The sequence below is a fragment of the Papio anubis genome, chromosome 3 (genome assembly GCF_008728515.1).
Source record: "Papio anubis isolate 15944 chromosome 3, Panubis1.0, whole genome shotgun sequence".
Classification (NCBI taxonomy): Eukaryota; Metazoa; Chordata; class Mammalia; order Primates; family Cercopithecidae; genus Papio; species Papio anubis.
In genome coordinates, this window is record NC_044978.1 from 88,913,024 (window position 1) to 88,933,007 (window position 19,984).

The 19,984-nt window shown below is 40.3% G+C and overlaps 1 protein-coding gene across 2 annotated transcripts; it reads left to right on the forward strand.

Moving 5' to 3' along the window:
- The first annotated feature begins 256 nt into the window (after positions 1-256).
- Positions 257-5,093, forward strand: DDIT4L (DNA damage inducible transcript 4 like). Of its 2 annotated transcripts, none has more exons than XM_009207253.3 (3): positions 257-371; positions 1,010-1,149; positions 2,795-5,093. In XM_009207253.3, exons 2-3 carry the CDS (start codon positions 1,059-1,061, stop codon positions 3,283-3,285), a joined length of 582 nt encoding a protein of 193 aa, XP_009205517.1. In that variant the 5' UTR covers positions 257-371; positions 1,010-1,058; the 3' UTR covers positions 3,286-5,093. The 2 variants fall into 2 exon arrangements, with proteins under 2 accessions (XP_009205517.1, XP_003899062.1); XM_003899013.3 differs by lacking the exon at positions 257-371 and adding an exon at positions 539-726.
- The last annotated feature ends 14,891 nt before the right edge of the window (positions 5,094-19,984 follow it).

Below are 19,984 nucleotides of genomic sequence, written 5' to 3' on the forward strand. Positions count from 1 at the left end.
TCCTAAAATGCTAGGAGCCTTCGTTGCGGGAAAGGAAAACTAGATGTGACCGCGTGCAGCAGAGGAGGATACAGAAACCCTGGGAGGCAGAGTAGAGTTGACTGGGTTAGAGGCCATAAATAAGTGCATAAATGATGCTCAGTGAACGTTGCAACAGATTTAAGCCAAGTGTTCAGGATGACACAGCAAAGCCTCAGGACAAGGAAATACGCAGACTGCTTAAAGCTTCCCGCTGCTGCCTGGAGCAGCCTGAGTGTGAAAGCGCGGGTGCTCGGGGAGGGGTCGCACTGAAGAATCAGGTTCAGGCTTTGAAGAGTCGTGCGCCCAGAATTGAGGTCACAGTGGCCCGAGATCTACCCTGGAAACAACAGGTGTCCGCACCATAGGCTTATCCTCAACTCCCTGCGACTAGGCTCGGGCTCCCTGGAAGTGTAGGGGTTGAAAGGGGACCAGACTCGGCAGGGGAGGGGCGGGGCGCCGGCCGGGGAGGGGCGGCGCAGGTGGGCGGGCCTGGGCAGGGTGGGGACTGGACCTATAAAGTTCTCGCTGTCCCGGAGGCTATGCTACTGCTAGGAGCCGGCGCAGGGTGGTCGGGGGGGTGAGCAGGGTGCCGCTGGCTGCTGGGGTCTGCAGGTCACCGAGTCCCCAGGAGAGGGGACTCCTAAGAAGGCACCTGCCTGTGTTTACCCGGCAGCGAGCGCGCCGGCCCCCGGGAACTCCCGGCAGGTGAGCGAAGCTGCGGCCTTGGTGGGGGCAGCAGGGTCGGGGGCCGTTCCGCGGGGCAGGTCGCTTCCAAGTTTTGCGAACTGTTGAGTTAGTTTCAGGTTGTTGCTGTAGTTGGCGGCCTTGCTCAGAGGGCTTTGTCAACTTGAGTTGCAGAGGCCGGTTCCTCCCCTTTGGCAAAGGAGTTCCTCCGCTAGTTCGCTCCCGCGTCGCCGGGCATTTTAGGAGTCTCTGCACGACTCGCCTGCTTTTGCAAATCCGTCTCTTCTCGCCTCATTTTTCCCAGCGCACAGGAAAGGCCGTTGCGCCCCGCGAGGGAAACAGAGCCGTTGACCATGGTTGCAACTGGCAGTTTGAGCAGTAAGAACCCGGCCAGCATTTCAGAATTGCTGGACTGTGGCTATCACCCAGAGAGCCTGCTAAGTGGTGAGTGTCCCCGCTGCCCACCCTTCTCCTCTCCAAAGGTCGGTGCCCCTCGATCTACCGGGTGGGCGGGCTTTCGACTTCCTCCCCTACCTCTATGTAGGGGGTGCCACAAAATCCGTCTGAGGAGAATCCTTTCCAAATTTTCTAACATCTTCTCTTCATGCTAGAAACAAAAGTAGCAAAAGTAGAATACCCAAGGGCTACATCTTTCTAGGCTGGTGCCAGTAGGCTTTTGGGGATTAAGGTCCTTATCTTACATGATTGTGAAGAACACAGTTCTGTGTGTTTTAGCAAATGTATTTACCCCTGTAATCAACATCACCCCTCCCCGTGAATTCCGACGCACCCATTTGCTAGGTATTTCTCACTCCCCCCTGACTCCAGGGAACTACTGATCTGATTTTTATCACTCCAAGTTAGTTTTGCCTTAAGGTAAGTGGAACCATAAAGTAGGTACTCTTTTGTGTCTGGTTTCTTTCCCGCAGCCTAATGTTTTTGAGATTCTTTTATGTGGTTGCTTAAATCAGTGTGTCCATGTTTATTACTGAGTAGGATTTTCAGTCTTGGATATACCCATTATTCCATTTTTAATGTGAGAAGGAAACTATTGAACAGCAGTGGTGCTTGATTTGCTATCATTTGCAATTTTAACAGCAGTTTCTAAGTGAACACACTGCTCTGCCACTAGAGCTGTAAGAGCATAGATAAACTGCTTAGGCTCTTCGTGTTTTCCTCCTTTCAAGGTGAAGTGGTTGATGACCTAATTTATAGGGCCAGAACTCCAAAATTACATGAAGTGGAGAGGAAAACCCAGTAGCTGATGAAGGTGGAGTAGGCTTAGGGAGAGGAGCTGGGAGGGCATCAGCCTGCACCTTGTTCGTTTGACTCCCTGTAGTGTGGCAATCCTGCCAAGTGGTAGGATTCATTTGAGGAGTAGGTGACCAAATGCAGAGCTATCTCTTTTCCTTTCGGCCAATCTAATTTTATTTCCCTAGGACTATTTTGTTTTGCTTGGCTAAGAAAAACCACCCAACCGGCTATAAATATCCTCATGAACCTCAAAGGTCTTCTCTGTGCAATTTTTAATTAAAGAGGTTAAAGCTAAAATTGGGACCTACAGGCCACTCCAGTAAAGACTTAAAGACACAAATCTGATAGATCTTTAATGTAACTCTTCAACCTCATGGACTTTAAACATAATAGCAAAAATTCTTTATTTTACAATACATGTATTCCTACAGTTAGAAAGTAATAACCCCTTAGTCCAAATAACAAAGTTTTAACTTTTTATCCCAGAAGTAATAAATGTTTTCTGTAAAACAAAACTAGAAAACCCCCATAAGCAAGTAGGCAAGAAAGAAAAGAAAATCACCAATAATCTGGGATAATCCCAAGTAGATTTTTGATGCATAGTCTTTATGATTGTGTGTGTTCTGTGTACACACATGAATTTAAAGAAAAGTGGTTATATCCTATCCACTCTATTTATCTAAACCTTTATTTCATACATGAACTTTCATGAGAGCTTAAATTATTCGCTATATTACATGGTAGATAGAGGTAACCAATGTTGATATCTTGGTGTGTTTTTTCTACTGTGAATTTTTTTTTTCTTTATCTAAAAAGAAAACTCCATTTCTTACAGATTTTGACTACTGGGATTATGTTGTTCCTGAACCCAACCTCAACGAGGTAATATTTGAGGAATCAACTTGCCAGAATTTGGTTAAAATGCTGGAGAACTGTCTGTCCAAATCAAAGCAAACTAAACTTGGTTGCTCAAAGGTCCTTGTCCCTGAGAAACTGACCCAGAGAATTGCTCAAGATGTCCTGCGGCTTTCCTCAACAGAGCCCTGTGGCTTGCGAGGTTGTGTTATGCACGTGAACTTGGAAATTGAAAATGTATGTAAAAAGCTGGATAGGATTGTGTGTGATTCTAGCGTGGTGCCTACTTTTGAGCTTACACTTGTGTTTAAGCAGGAGAACTGCTCATGGACTAGCTTCAGGGACTTTTTCTTTAGTAGGGGTCGCTTCTCATCTGGTTTCAGGAGAACTCTGATCCTCAGCTCAGGATTTCGACTTGTTAAGAAAAAACTTTATTCACTGATTGGAACAACAGTCATTGAAGGGTCCTAAAAAGGGAAAATATATAAAGCTTATTTCATGATTGGGTAGTAAAACTATTCAGCTAGTCAGCTAAAGTCATTTGTAGTTTGCCCCACCTGACCTCAATAAGAAACCCCAAATGTAGTCCATTTTCTTTCTATATTTCACATTCTTAGCAACTGCAGCTAACAGGCTGATTTTCTGGCCTTTCGAGAAGTGATCCGAAATAGTGTACATTTTCTGCATATATCCCATTTTTGTACAGCATTGAATGGGATAGAATAGGGAAGCAAAAGTAGAAGTCCATTTGAGTTTTACATTTGATTCCACAATTTTGTTTCAGGTAGGCTTGGTAATAGACTATATAAACCAGATTTGCCTAGTTTGATTTTCATATGACTTTTTTTTCTGTAAGTTTTCAGGGTGATTCTTTAAGTCACAGAATCTTACTCAATGATACTTAGCTGATCAAAACTTCCAGAAGCCCACACCACCAGTTCATGACTCAAATTTGAAGAGTTCTTAGACAGGAGGGTAGGATTAAGTAGGTGAGTTTAATTAAAACTTAACCCTAGGTAAGAGTGAATGAGAAATATTATGGCAATAATGGAACTGCTTCACTGTTTCTTGGTGACTTCCTCACTCTAATGTTTTAAAGAGGTGACGAAAGCTTGTGCTACCATTTCAGTAACCACGGTGTTGTTTTAGATGCCTTTAAAAGCTCAGTTTCCCTTGTTCTTAAGTGTTGAATATTGTCTTTAAACTAGAAAAATGCAAAACATTGAACTGATATTTTTGTGTGTAATTGATTACTCTTCCACTGAGTGAATGATGAATACCTGTGAGGATAGGACATTAGTTCTGAGATCTAGTCCCTCTCTGATTCACTTAGTAATCTGTCTTCTTTTCAGTATTACATATGCTTAATCTCGTATGAACGACTTCACCATGTCAGTATTATCTCATCTCTGGGCTTTTCTGGGAATTGAGGAATCTCTCCTTAACCCCAATTGTCAAGGGCAGTAGCTGTATACTACCACTTTGAATTATTGAAACGGGTCAATTTACAAAGTCTGCATTGGCTATGGAAATATGGTTTATAGTACAGCCTAGAGAATGAAACTCACAGTCCAGATAACCATGCGCGCACCCAGATTTTTTCCACCTTGGATACCTGTCACTAGGGAATAATAAAGGCCTTACTTTTTGTCTTATTCCGACTAAGTAGATCATTATCTCTTTCCTTTTTTATGTTAATGAGAGAATTTAGCCTCTACTCAACAATGTTCAGTTCAGCAAGGCTTTCATATCCTTGCTGTGGCTCATGGATAAGGAGCTTTATTCAGGTTTCCTGCCCTAGCTATTAGCTCCATTTCACGTACTGGAACAGATGTAGGGACAGATGTATTCATCCTGGTGTTACTGAAAAACAGGTGTGATCCTGTTACTGATACTATAAGTGACCTAAAATGTCACTGTTCAAATTAGCAAGTGTTCTAACAAACTAAACTCTTCAAATGCTTGGAAAGATACTACAAAGCCAATCTTTATAGAATTGGGCCAAGATAAATCAACGTCATTTTGCATGTCTGTTGTCAGGCTCCAAAGGTTCACTGTGTTTCTGTTGCTGTCCTGGAGTTGTCACCACTGACTGGGCAAGGCTTCTTGGGCATGGATGTAGAACTGTTGTCCTTTTTCCACTAACAGTTATCTTTGACTCTCTTGCCTGTTATGCTTACAAAATGGTGATGGCTTATGGAGGCTGTTAAATTAATATTCCTGTTAAAGGAAATTAAAATTTGTCTATTTTTTGACAATAAAGCATTATATATTTTTAATTATCTTGTCCTGTTTTTTTTCTTTCCCCTACTTGATGCAGTGGTCACAGATCAGGGCTGCAATTACAAGGGCTGTAACTAGAGGTGGCTCATTCCTAATAAACCTTGTATCAGAATTCCTTATGGGCCTGATAGAAGCGGGTTGTGCCTTCATCTCGTTTGGCAAAATTGGGGTTAACAGTGAATGCAGCTATTTTGCCTGGTAGTAAAAACAGCCTACCAATTTTGGGCCTGTGTAGCCTAACCCTATCTGAATATGAGTGGACTGAAAGGGAGCACCGGCTAGACTGGCATTGCTGCCTTTCACCTAGATAGACAAGGTGGGCAAATGGAGGCAAACCTTCACTTCCAAAGGTGGAAGATTTGGGGTATAAATGAAGAGAAGGAAGAATAGTCACTGAGGTTAAAGGAATTAATAAATGAATAATATAAGGAGGGGAATCCAATATTATCCCTTCAAAAGAGGATCAGAGCAAGTGATGATGATGATGTCTTCCAGCTCAGTTATAACAGATAACAGATGCCTGAAAAGGTGAAGCTATGTTTGCAGAGACTACTTTTGAAATCAGACAAGATCGAATGGAAGCCTACAAACTTGAGTGACCTCATTCTAGGAGACATATTTATACTATACAATGGACATGATTAATTATAAATGATTCAGTGAGATTCTAGGAGTGCTGCGGTATCTTTTAAGTTGTATGTCCTTTTGATACAAGGAATCCTTATTGGAAGATTAGGATGGTCTTCAAATATATGTTGTGAAATATACATTTGGTCTTAGTCCCTATTTCCTGGTATAAAACTCTTGAACTACTTAGATTCTTCAAAGTGTTAAGTGTCTTTTGTAATGCTAATGTTGACTGATGGCTGGATTCCTCTAGGTAGCTTCAGGATGGGGCTTGATCACCAGAAAGACCAAGGCTGTATTAGGTTGTTGAGACTTTTAGCCCCAACACACCCTCACATCCACCTGGAAGGAGAGAGGGTCTGAAGATTAAGCCAATGGCCAGTGATTTAACCAGTCTACATAATTCTACATAACAAAGCTTCCATAAAAATCTGAAAGGACTGAGTTCAAAACACCTTCTGGAGAAGTGAACACTTGGAGGTTCGTGGAGGATGGTGGGCCTGGGGAGAGCATAGAAACTCCTGCCCCTTCCCACATTTCTTGCCCTATGTATTTCTTCACAGGCACTCATCAGCATCTTTTCTATTAATCTTTATAATAAATCAGTAAACATACATGTTTCCCTGAGTTCTGTGAGCTGCTCTAGCAAATTAATTTAATCCCAGGAGGGAGTCATGGGAACCCTAATTTATAGCAGGTAGGTCAGAAGCACAGGTCAAGCAAACTGGGGCTTGAGATTGTCATTGGAAGTTGGGTGAGGGGGACACTCTTGGGGACTGAGCCCTTTACCTGTGGTATTTGAGGCTATCTCTAGGTAATGTCAGAATGGAGTTGCATTAGAGGATACCCAGCTGATGTCAGATGCAGAATTGATTGCTTGCCTGGTATGTCGGGAAAACCCACACGTTTGGTCACACAAGGCTTCTGTGTTCATTTTTGAGTGAGAAGGTATAGGAGAAACCAAGTATGATTTTTTTTCCTTCAGTATTCTCAGAATGGGTAAAGGAGGTTGCTTTCAATAACCGGAGCAATAACAACTTTTCACAGGAAATGAATAAGTTGAATGCATACACATTGAGCATAAAAATCAATTTCAGGTTGATTAAGGAATTAAATATGAAAGGGAAACTTAGAAGATGGAATTTTCATAATTTTGACATGGCGGGAAGAACTCTTAAATAAGATGTCAAGATGCCCTGAAACATCTCTTTTTCAAATAATCCTGTAAGGAAGATAAAATTGAAACTCAGGAACTGGAAGAAAGTGTTTTAACTGAACATGGTTTGTAACCAGAATACATCAAGAATTCTTGCAAAGCAATAAGAAAAACACAAACAACCCCCAAAAAATATGTCGTCAAAAGCCCAAATAGTCACTATATGGAAAAAGAAGCCAATCTGGCTGATAATTATATGAAAAGATCCTCAATCTAATTAGTAATCAGAGAAATTCAAGTTAAAAGCAATAATAAAATATCAATATAGACATGCACATTAGTAAAAATAAATCGATAATTCCAAAAGTTGGTGAGGACACAAGAAAAAAAAATCAACAAGTCAGTATATGTATATGGCATTATTTTATAAAATTGAATGATAAGTATATTTCGTGAACCAAAATATCAAAGAGTGTTCTTCAAACTTTTTTTTTTTTTTTGAGAGAGAGAGAGTCTTGCTCTATCACACAGGCTGGAGCACAGTGGCGTGATCACAGCTTATTGTAGCCTCTATTTTCCAGGCTCAGGTGATCCTCCCGTCTGAGCCTGCCAAGTATCTGACACCACAGGCGTGTGCCACCATACCCAGCCAATTTTTTTGTTTGTTTGTTTTGTAGAGACAGGGTCTCCCTATGTTGCCTAAGCTGGTTTTAAACTGCTGAGTTCAAGTTATCCTTCCACCTTGGCTTCCCAAAATCCTGGCACTACAGGTGTGAGCCACTGTGCCCTGCCTGTCAAATTTTTTAAATTGTCATTCAAATTATTTATCCTAAGTTTAAAAAGTTGCAAATGATGTAAAGTCCAGAATGTGACAAATACTGGCCTTTTAAAATAAAACTATTACATCATCTTTTAAATATTTCCAATGGAATGTAAGTAGCGTAGTAATTTGACATTCAACATCTATTTAGAAAATATTATAAATAAGGTCTTCAACAGAATTAAACGTTTTCACTGTTACTTTTTCTTCATTCCTGTATCTTTTCAAAGTCTACATTTTATGCTGACTTTTCTTTAATGTAATATCTTTTAAACCTAAAAGTCTTTTATTATTTCTTCCCTGTAAAAAAATAAGATTATAAACTGAAATTAAATTTTTTCAAATTTTCTGTGACTGAGTCTTTAAATGTCAATTTTTGAGTCAGTTAACTTTGCAAATAGTAATAATATACAATGGCCAAAGTAACATGTTTTCCAAATTTTTGAATACTATTAAACACAATAATAATAATAAGCTACTTCTTAATGAGATGACTAGTTAATTAATTCATGGTTTCATATTGGTTTTTTGCTAGAATTAAGAGTTTAGCATTATTTCTTTCCATTCTTCCTTCTCTCTCTCTCTCTCTCTCTCTCTCTCTCTGTCTGTCTGTCTCTCTCTATCTCTCTATCCATCTCTATCTCGCTTGCTCTCTCTGTGTGTCTCACCCTCTGGCCCAGGCTGGAGTGCAGTGGCGCAATCCTAGCTCACTGCCGCCTCAAACTCCGGGGCTCAAGCTTTCCTCCGACATCAGCCTCCCAAGTAGCTAGGACTACAAGGGTGCACCGCCACATCCAGCTAACTTTTTAATCTTTTGTAGAGATAGGGTCTTGCTATGTCACCCCGGCTGATCTCAAACTTCTGACCTCAAATGATCCTCCTGCCTCAGCCTCCCAAAGTCCTGAATTCTTTCAAAGCAGTAAGAAAATGACAAACAACCCCCCAAAACTATATGGTCAAAAGCCTGAGCCACTATGCCTGGCCATCTATTTTTTGTTTCTATAGATGTAAGCTCTGAGAAAATCTATTCACATCAATAAGATGGGAATGTAGGAGATTTGGTTATTATAGTATCACTCAATCTTTGAACTACTTTCAAGGTATATACTCAAATCACATAAATATATATCACCAAAAGATTATTTTAAATGATCAATCTGCACATAATTCAATCAGGTTTCCTTTCAATATTGTTGTAATAATAAAATGAAACCACCTGACTCACAAAAGTACTTGTTACCTAAGTATATTAGTTTGCTAGGGCTACAATAATGAAGTACCAAAGACTAGAGAGCATAAACAACAAAATGTATTGTCTCATAGTTCTGGAGGCTAGAAGTCCAAGAACAAGGTGTCAGAAGTGTTAGTTTCTTCTGAGGCCCCTCTTTTCGGCTTGTAGGTGAGGTCGTCTTCTCCCTGTGTCTTCACATTGTCTTCACTCTGTGTGCATGTCTGTGTCCTAATCTCCTCTTCCTATAAGGACACCAGTCATTGGAATAGGGTCTACCCTAGGGGCCTCATTTTATCTTAATTACCTGTCTAAAGACCCTATCTCCAAATGCAGTCACATGCTGAATTACTGGTGGTTAGAACCTAAGAATTTGGGGTTAATACAATTCAGCCATAAAACCAAGCATTCAAATAATACACAATACTATCCTAGAGCAATATTTCAAACTGTCCCTTTCATTAGCACTCTAGGAGTGTTTACACCCCAGAATAAAGCATTGTATAGTAAGATTGACCAACACTAAGAGAAAGGTATGTCATTTTGTAAAGTCAGGGAAGAGGATAAAGAGCAAATATAAAATCAGGACCTGTGTCTCTGACAAAGTCTCAGAGAGATCAATTTTAGAAAAGAGTGTGTATAGGAGCAAGATGGCCGAATAGGAACAGCTCCAGTCTCCAACTCCCAGCGCGAGCGACATAGAAGACTGGTGATTTCTGCATTTTCAACTGAGGTACTGGGTTCATCTCACTAGGGAGTGCTGGACAATCGGTGCTGGTCAGCTGCTGCTGCAGCCCGACCAGCGAGAGCTGAAGCAGGGCGAGGCATCGCCTCAGCTGGGAAGCACAAGGGGAAAGGGAATCCGTTTTCCTAGCCAGGGAAACTGAGACACACAACACCTGGAAAATCGGGTAACTCCCACCCCAATACTGCACTTTAAGCCAACAGGCACACACCAGGAGATTATATCCCACACCTGGCCGGGAGGGTCCCACGCCCACGGAGCCTCCCTCATTGCTAGCACAGCAGTCTGCGATCTAACCGCAAGGCAGCAGTGAGGCTGGGGGAGGGGCGCCCACCATTGCTGAGGCTTAAGTAGGTAAACAAAGCCGCTGGGAAGCTTGAACTGGGTGGAGCTCACAGCAGCTCAAGGAAACCTGCCTGTCTCTGTAGACTCCACCTCTGGGGACAGGGCACAGTAAACAACAACAAAAGGGGCAGAAACCTCTGCAGATGCAAACAACTCTGTCTGACAGCTTTGAAGAGAGCAGTGGATCTCCCAGCACGGAGGTTGAGATCTGAGAAGGGAAAGACTGCCTGCTCAAGTGGGTCCCTGACCCCTGAGTAGCCTAACTGGGAGACATCCCCCACTAGGGGCAGTCTGACACCCCACACCTCACAGGGTGGAGTACACCCCTGAGAGGAAGCCTCCAAAGCAAGAATCAGACAGGTACACTCGCCGTTCAGCGATATTCTATCTTCTGCAGCCTCTGCTGCTGACACCCAGGCAAACAGGGTCTGGAGTGGACCTCAAGCAATCTCCAACAGACCTACAGCTGAGGGTCCTGACTGTTAGAAGGAAAACTATCAAACAGGAAGGACACCTACACCAAAACCCCATCAGTACATCACCATCATCAAAGACCAGAGGCAGATAAAACCACAAAGATGGGGAAAAAGCAGGGCAGAAAAGCTGGAAATTCAAAAAATAAGAGCGCATCTCCCCCGGCAAAGGAGCGCAGCTCATCGCCAGCAACGGATCAAAGCTTGATGGAGAATGACTTTGACGAGATGAGAGAAGAAGGCTTCAGTCCATCAAACTTCTCAGAGCTAAAGGAGGAATTACGTACCCAGCGCAAAGAAACTAAAAATCTTGAAAAAAAAGTGGAAGAATTGATGGCTAGAGTAATTAATGCAGAGAAGGTCCAAAACGAAATGAAAGAGATGAAAACCATGACACGAGAAATACGTGACAAATGCACAAGCTTCAGTAACAGACTCGATCAACTGGAAGAAAGAGTATCAGCGATTGAGGATCAAATGAACGAAATGAAGCGAGAAGAGGAACCAAAAGAAAAAAGAAGAAAAAGAAATGAACAAAGCCTGCAAGAAGTATGGGATTATGTAAAAAGACGAAATCTACGTCTGATTGGGGTGCCTGAAAGTGAGGGGGAAAATGGAACCAAGTTGGAAAACACTCTCCAGGATATCATCCAGGAGAACTTCCCCAACCTAGTGGGGCAGGCCAACATTCAAATCCAGGAAATACAGAGAACGCCACAAAGATATTCCTCAAGAAGAGCAACTCCAAGACACATAATTGCCAGATTCACCAAAGTTGAAATGAAGGAAAAAACCTTAAGGGCAGCCAGAGAGAAAGGTCGAGTTACCCACAAAGGGAAGCCCATCAGGCTAACAGCAGGTCTCTCGGCAGAAACTCTACAAGCCAGAAGAGAGTGGGGGCCAATATTCAACATTCTTAAAGAAAAGAATTTTAAACCCAGAATTTCATATCCAGCCAAACTAAGTTTCATAAGTGAAGGAGAAATAAAATCCTTTACAGATAAGCAAATGCTTAGAGATTTTGTCACCACCAGGCCTGCCTTACAAGAGACCCTGAAGGAAGCACTCAACATGGAAAGGAACAACCGGTACCAGCCATTGCAAAAACATGCCAAAATGTAAAGACCATCGAGGCTAGGAAGAAACTGCATCAACTAACGAGCAAAATAACCAGTTAATATCATAATGGCAGGATCAAGTTCACACATAACAATCTTAACCTTAAATGTAAATGGACTAAATGCTCCAATGAAAAGACACAGACTGGCAAACTGGATAAAGAGTCAAGACCCATCAGTCTGCTGTATTCAGGAGACCCATCTCACACGCAGAGACATACATAGGCTCAAAATAAAGGGATGGAGGAAGATTTACCAAGCAAATGGAGAACAAAAAAAAGCGGGGGTTGCAATACTAGTCTCTGATAAAACAGACTTTAAACCATCAAAAATCAAAAGAGACAAAGAAGGCCATTACATAATGGTAAAGGGATCAATTCAACAGGAAGAGCTAACTATCCTAAATATATATGCACCCAATACAGGAGCACCCAGATTCATAAAGCAAGTCCTTAGAGACTTACAAAGAGACTTAGACTCCCATAAAATAATAATGGGAGACCTCAACACTCCACTGTCAACATTAGACAGATCAACAAGACAGAAAGTTAACAAGGATATCCAGGAATTGAACTCATCTCTGCAGCAAGCAGACCTAATAGACATCTATAGAACTCTCCACCCTAAATCAACAGAATATACATTCTTCTCAGCACCACATCACACTTATTCCAAAATTGACCACATAATTGGAAGTAAAGCACTCCTCAGCAAATGTACAAGAACAGAAATTATAACAAACTGTCTCTCAGACCACAGTGCAATCAAACTAGAACTCAGGACTAAGAAACTCAATCAAAACCGCTCAACTACATGGAAACTGAACAACCTGCTCCTGAATGACTACTGGGTACATAACGAAATGAAGGCAGAAATAAAGATGTTCTTTGAAACCAATGAGAACAAAGATACAACATACCAGAATCTCTGGGACACATTTAAAGCAGTGTGTAGAGGGAAATTTATAGCACTAAATGCCCACAAGAGAAAGCAGGAAAGATCTAAAATTGACACTCTAACATCGCAATTAAAAGAATTAGAGAAGCAAGAGCAAACACATTCGAAAGCTAGCAGAAGGCTAGAAATAACTAAGATCAGAGCAGAACTGAAGGAGATAGAGACACAAAAAACCCTCCAAAAAATCAATGAATCCAGGAGTTGGTTTTTTGAAAAGATCAACAAAATTGACAGACCACTAGCAAGACTAATAAAGAAGAAAAGAGAGAAGAATCAAATCGACGCAATTAAAAATGATAAAGGGGATATCACCACCGACCCCACAGAAATACAAACTACCATCAGAGAATACTATAAACACCTCTACGCAAATAAACTGGAAAATCTAGAAGAAATGGATAATTTCCTGGACACTTACACTCTTCCAAGACTAAACCAGGAAGAAGTTGAATCCCTGAATAGACCAATAGCAGGCTCTGAAATTGAGGCAATAATTAATAGCCTACCAACCAAAAAAAGTCCAGGACCAGATGGATTCACAGCTGAATTCTACCAGAGGTACAAGGAGGAGCTGGTACCATTCCTTCTGAAACTATTCCAATCAATAGAAAAAGAGGGAATCCTCCCTAACTCATTTCATGAGGCCAACATCATCCTGATACCAAAGCCTGGCAGAGACACAACAAAAAAAGAGAATTTTAGACCAATATCCCTGATGAACATCGATGCAAAAATCCTCAATAAAATACTGGCAAACCGGATTCAACAACACATCAAAAAGCTTATCCACCATGATCAAGTGGGCTTCATCCCTGGGATGCAAGGCTGGTTCAACATTCGCAAATCAATAAACATAATCCAGCATATAAACAGAACCAAAGACAAGAACCACATGATTATCTCAATAGATGCAGAAAAGGCTTTTGACAAAATTCAACAGCCCTTCATGCTAAAAACGCTCGATAAATTCAGTATTGATGGAACATACCTCAAAATAATAAGAGCTATATATGACAAACCCACAGCCAATATCATACTGAATGGGCAAAAACTGGAAAAATTCCCTTTGAAAACTGGCACAAGACAGGGATGCCCTCTCTCACCGCTCCTATTCAACATAGTGTTGGAAGTTCTGGCTAGGGCAATCAGGCAAGAGAAAGAAATCAAGGGTATTCAGTTAGGAAAAGAAGAAGTCAAATTGTCCCTCTTTGCAGATGACATGATTGTATATTTAGAAAACCCCATTGTCTCAGCCCAAAATCTCCTTAAGCTGATAAGCAACTTCAGCAAAGTCTCAGGATACAAAATTAATGTGCAAAAATCACAAGCGTTCTTATACACCAGTAACAGACGAACAGAGAGCCAAATCATGAATGAACTTCCATTCACAATTGCTTCAAAGAGAATAAAATACCTAGGAATCCAACTTACAAGGGATGTAAAGGACCTCTTCAAGGAGAACTACAAACCACTGCTCAGTGAAATAAAAGAGGACACAAACAAATGGAAGAACATACCATGCTCATGGATAGGAAGAATCAATATAGTGAAAATGGCCATACTGCCCAAGGTTCTTTATAGATTCAATGCCATCCCCATCAAGCTACCAATGACTTTCTTCACAGAATTGGAAAAAACTGCTTTAAAGTTCATATGGAACCAAAAAAGAGCCTGCATCTCCAAGACAATCCTAAGTCAAAAGAACAAAGCTGGAGGCATCACGCTCCCTGACTTCAAACTATACTACAAGGCTACAGTAACCAAAACAGCATGGTACTGGTACCAAAACAGGGATATAGACCAGTGGAACAGAACAGAGTCCTCAGAAATAATACCACACATCTACAGCCATCTGATCTTTGACAAACCTGAGAAAAACAAGAAATGGGGAAAGGATTCCCTATTTAATAAATGGTGCTGGGAAAATTGGCTAGCCATAAGTAGAAAGCTGAAACTGGATCCTTTCCTTACTCCTTATACGAAAATTAATTCAAGATGGATGAGAGACTTAAATGTTAGACCTAATACCATAAAAACCCTAGAGGAAAACCTAGGTAGTACCATTCAGGACATAGGCATGGGCAAAGACTTCATGTCTAAAACACCAAAAGCAACGGCAGCAAAAGCCAAAATTGACAAATGGGATCTGATTAAACTAAAGAGCTTCTGCACAGCAAAAGAAACTACCATCAGAGTGAACAGACAACCTACAGAATGGGAGAAAATTTTTACAATCTACTCATCTGACAAAAGGCTAATATCCAGAACCTACAAAGAACTCAAACAAATTTACAAGAAAAAAACAAACAGCCCCATCAAAAAGTGGGCAAAGGATATGAACAGACACTTCTCAAAAGAAGACATTCATACAGCCAACAGACACATGAAAAAATGCTCATCATCACTGGCCATCAGGGAAATGCAAATCAAAACCACAATGAGATACCATCTCACACCAGTTAGAATGGCAATCATTAAAAAGTCAGGAAACAACAGGTGCTGGAGAGGATGTGGAGAAATAGGAACACTTTTACACTGTTGGTGGGATTGTAAACTAATTCAACCATTATGGAAAACAGTATGGCGATTCCTCAAGGATCTAGAACTAGATGTACCATATGACCCAGCCATCCCATTACTGGGTATATAAAAGGATTATAAATCATGCTGCTATAAAGACACACACACACGTATGTTTATTGCAGCACTATTCACAATAGCAAAGACCTGGAATCAACCCAAATGTCCATCAGTGACAGACTGGATTAAGAAAATGTGGCACATATACCCCATGGAATACTATGCAGCCATAAAAAAGGATGAGTTTGTGTCCTTTGTAGGGACATGGATGCAGCTGGAAACCATCATTCTTAGCAAACTATCACAAGAACAGAAAACCAAACACTGCATGTTCTCACTCATAGGTGGGAACTGAACAATGAGATCACTTGGACTCGGGAAGGGGAACATCACACACCGGGGCCTATCATGGGGAGGGGGGATGGGGGAGGGATTGCATTGGGAGTTATACCTGATGTAAATGACGAGTTGATGGGTTCTGACGAGTTGATGGGTGCAGCACACCAACATGGCACAAGTATACATATGTAACAAACCTGCACGTTATGCACATGTACCCTAGAACTTAAAGTATAATAATAATAATAATAATAATAATAATAAAAAAAGAGTGTGTATAGAAGCAAAAGATTTAGAAATTGGTTCCCCTAAAACTATTTGCACCCTACATATCCACATATCACATAAGAAACATTTGTATATCCTTATACGTATACCCCCGTTTTAAGACTACTGCCTTTTATTCTTACACTAATGCATTAGGAGACTTTCACAGGAGTTCAGCAATACAACTGTCTGGAAAAGTAACGTGGACTGCCCATCAACTGTGGAATAGGTACATGAATTGTGGGTATCGTCATAAATGGAATGCTGGTCAGCAATAACAATGGACTTTAAATTACAAATGAGGCATGTAGAAAGCTGAAACTGGATCCCTTCCTTACACCTTATGCAAAAATTAATTCAAGATGGCTAAAGACATAAATGTTAGACCTAAAACCATAAAAACCCTAGAAGAAAACCTAGGCAATACCAATCAGGACATAAGCATGGGCAAGGACTCCATATCTAAAACACCAAAAGCAATGGCAACAAAAGCCACGGTTGACAAATGGGATCTAATTAAACTAAAGAGCTTCTGTACAGCAAAAGAAACTACCATCAGAGTGAACAGGCAACCTACAGAATGGGAGAAAATTTTTGCAATCTACGCATCTGATAAAGGGCTAATATCCAGAATCTAAAAAGAATTCAAACAAATTTACAAGAAAAAAATCAACCCCATCAAAAAGTGGGTAAAGGATATGAGCAGACACTTCTCAAAAGAAGACATTTATGCAGCCAACAGACACATGAAAAAATGCTCATCATCACTGGCCATCAGAGAAATGCAAATCAAAACCACAATGAGATACCATCTCACACCAGTTAGAATGGCGATCATTAAGAAGTCAGGAAACAACAGATACTGGAGAGGATGTGGAGAGACAGGAACACTTTTACACTGTTGGTGGGACTGTAAACTAGTTCAACCATTGTGGAAAACAGTGTGGCAATTCCTCAAGGATCTAGAACTAGAAATACCATTTGACCCAGCAATCCCATTACTGGGTATATACCCAAAGGATTATAAATAATGCTGCTATAAAGACACATGCACATGTATGTTTATTGTGGCACTATTCACAACAGCAAAGACCTGGAATCAACCCAAATGTCCATCAGTGACAGACTGGATTAAGAAAATGTGGCACACATATACCTCAGAATACTATGCAGCCATAAAAATGGATGAATTCATGTCCTTTGTAGGGACATGGACGAAGGTGGAAACTGTCATTCTGAGCAAACTATCACAAGGACAGAAAACCAAATACCATATGTTCTCACTCATAGGTGGGAATTGAACAATGAGAACACTTGGACACAGGAAGGGGAACATCACACACTGGGGCCTGTTGTGGGGTCAGGGGATGGGGGAGGGATAGCATTAGGAGATATCCCTAATGTAAATGACGAGTTAATAGGTGCAGCACAAAAACATGGCACATGTATACATATGTAACAAACCTGCACGTTGTGCACATGTACCCTAGAACTTAAAGTATAATTTTTTTAAAAAGAAGAAGAACAGAGGGAAAAAAATAAAATAAAAAATAAATTACAAACGAGGCTGGTCTGAAGTGCATCTTCCTTCCATTGCCCAGGCTGAAGTGCACTTCCCTTCATGTTAAAAATTAGCTGAGTGCAGTGGCCTGACCTCGTAGTCCAGGTTACTCAGGAGGCTGAGGTGGAAGGATTGCTTGAGCCCAGGAGTTCAAGGCTACAGTGAGCTATGGTTACACCACTGCACTCCAGCCTGGGCGAAAGAGCAAGACACTGTCTCAAAAAAAAAAGAAAAAAATTATTACCATTGCATGTTGTTAATCTTGCAACAGATTTACCTTTGCCAAAGATAAAGTGATTTTTATTGCTTGAACATGGAATATCTGAAAAATTCTGACAGATTATGCTGAGGAATGCAAATGAGTTAAACGAGGCTACTGAAGAACTTGACCATCTGGATAACTAAGACTTGATCTTATTTTCAGAACTGATAATTAGGTAGAATTATTTACATTAAAAATATTTATTAATAATTTACAAATATAAAAACGATACTTTTTCACTCTATCCAAACATGCTGAAGGAAAAGCAAAGACAGATGGTTTGATTCATATAAACCACATTATAGCTCAAGTGTGGCTTTGTTGAGAAAGAAGTTTTCTAAACTTGTTTCAAGGCAAAACTCTAGATTAAAGCCATTTGAAGGGAGTATAGAAGAGCATTTTGCAGTATCCTGTCAACAATAGCATAAAGATATTGAGTCAACTGTTATTGTGTCAGAGAATCTTTTGGGTAGCTACCACCTAATTCAAAGTGAACTTGATATCGCAGACACTGTGAAGTCTGAAGGAAGTACCAGCAGCATCAGGACAGACAAGTTTAACATGAAGGGAAGTGAATCTGGTGTCAAAGAACTCTCAAGGGTCTAAAATTAACCCAACTTTCAAGGTAGCATATTAGCCTGCCATGGTTTCATGGATACTTGTAGAAAACACAAGACTCCAAGGATTTTACTACTCCTCCATAGCCAGCAGCATGAACATCAGCATATTTGCATCAGTCCACTCTTCCCTTTAAGTCCCACAGGAGTAGTAAGGTTAGGCCCAGTTGGATGACTATGGGTTACACTGCAGGAGAGGAATCCTGAGCTTAGACAACCCAAGGGTATGCCTACCCTTTGCTTCAGACACTATCTTCCACAGTTTTCCACTATAAAAATATCCTTGAAAAGAGAGTCCAGAACAAAAGGCAATCACTACCTCCCTTGTAAGACAAGCAGAAATATGAGAACCATGGAGAATTATCTCCCACAGTCAGTGTAAGAACTGGGACTGTATTAGTTCTTACAAAGCAAGTCATACATATATATATATGTGTGTGTGTGTGTGTGTGTGTATATATGTGTGTGTGTATATATATATATAAAGTCTCAACACAGATATCTTAATCATATTTTACACTGCTTCCTCTATTGTCTTTTTATAATCTTAACCAACATTATTAGAGATAAAGTGAATTGCAATATAATAATTAAAGAATTTTCCTGGAAAATATAGTAGTCCTGAACTTGTATGTTGTAGTTGTCATTAGACTTTCCCCAAATATTCTGCTTCTTCTGGAGATCAGATATAAATATATTTCTCCACCACTAAACCCCCTTAAAATTAGCTATGGTCATCTGAAATGCTTTCACCAAAGTGTGACCAGAAACGACAAAAGGGCACATCTGTCAGTCTGAGTCACTGAGTAAACAAAATTAATCCGGTTCTTTTACTGCTAACTCAAATTAGAGCTATAGTGTAAGTAAGAAATAAACTTTCTGTTAACCCACTGAAATTTGGGGGATTTTTGATATTGTAGCATAATCTGATCTATCCTGATTAATACCTATGTACCCAATAATATGCTCTCAAAATATTAAGTACAATTTTGCAAAATTAGAAAGTAGATTCAGCAACTTACAATCATAGTAGACCATACTAATACACATCTCTCAATAATTGAGAAATCAATCAAAAAGAGAATTAAAGAAGTGAAAGATGTGAATGACACCATAAATATTAGTTTTATGCACCATATTTAATGACCATGCATGGAACTATAAGCCTCCACTTAGTAAACACACATTATTTCATGTATACATAAAAAATTCACAAAAACTTAAATTTTATAATACAAAGCAAACCTTAAATTAATAAAGACTGTTCTGTGAAATAAATTATAAAAATCTAAAAATCAGCCACAAAAACCTCATACATTCAGAAATTTAAATACAAACATGCTTCTAAAGAATTCATGGGTCAAAAAGATAGACAGAACTTGAAATTTAATGACAATGAAACTATTACATAGCAAAACATATAGTATGCGGTTAAGGCAGTTGTTCCTTGGTGAGCAGGTCTATGCATACCTGTCTCCAAAGATCCAAGGAGGCTGAGAGGCTGAAGAAAGAGACTAATAAGTCTAGTTTCTCAGAAAGAAACATGTAATAGAGACTTACAACAGAAGCCATGTCTAGCGCAGCCACCATGAGAAGAGATGGTGAATCCTCATGCTAAGACCCCCCAGAACCAGGGGTTCTTAGGGAATTTGCCTGTGGGCCAGATTTGTGATTGGTGTCTGTTTACAATAACGTTTATGGTACACAGTAGATAAAGCAGAAATCGTACAGGCGTTTCCAGAAGAAAGGGGCTGATGAAACTATTACATAACAAAACATACGGTATGCAGTT

What these genes read in the sequence shown, in the direction of transcription:
- DDIT4L (XM_009207253.3), top strand. Translation starts at nt 1,059, where the DNA reads ATGGTTGCAACTGGCAGTTTGAGCAGTAAGAACCCGGCCAGCATTTCA. An exon ending in CCCAGAGAGCCTGCTAAGTG is followed by an intron (nt 1,150 to 2,794) that starts GTGAGTGTCCCC and finishes CATTTCTTACAG; the next exon opens with ATTTTGACTACTGGGATTAT.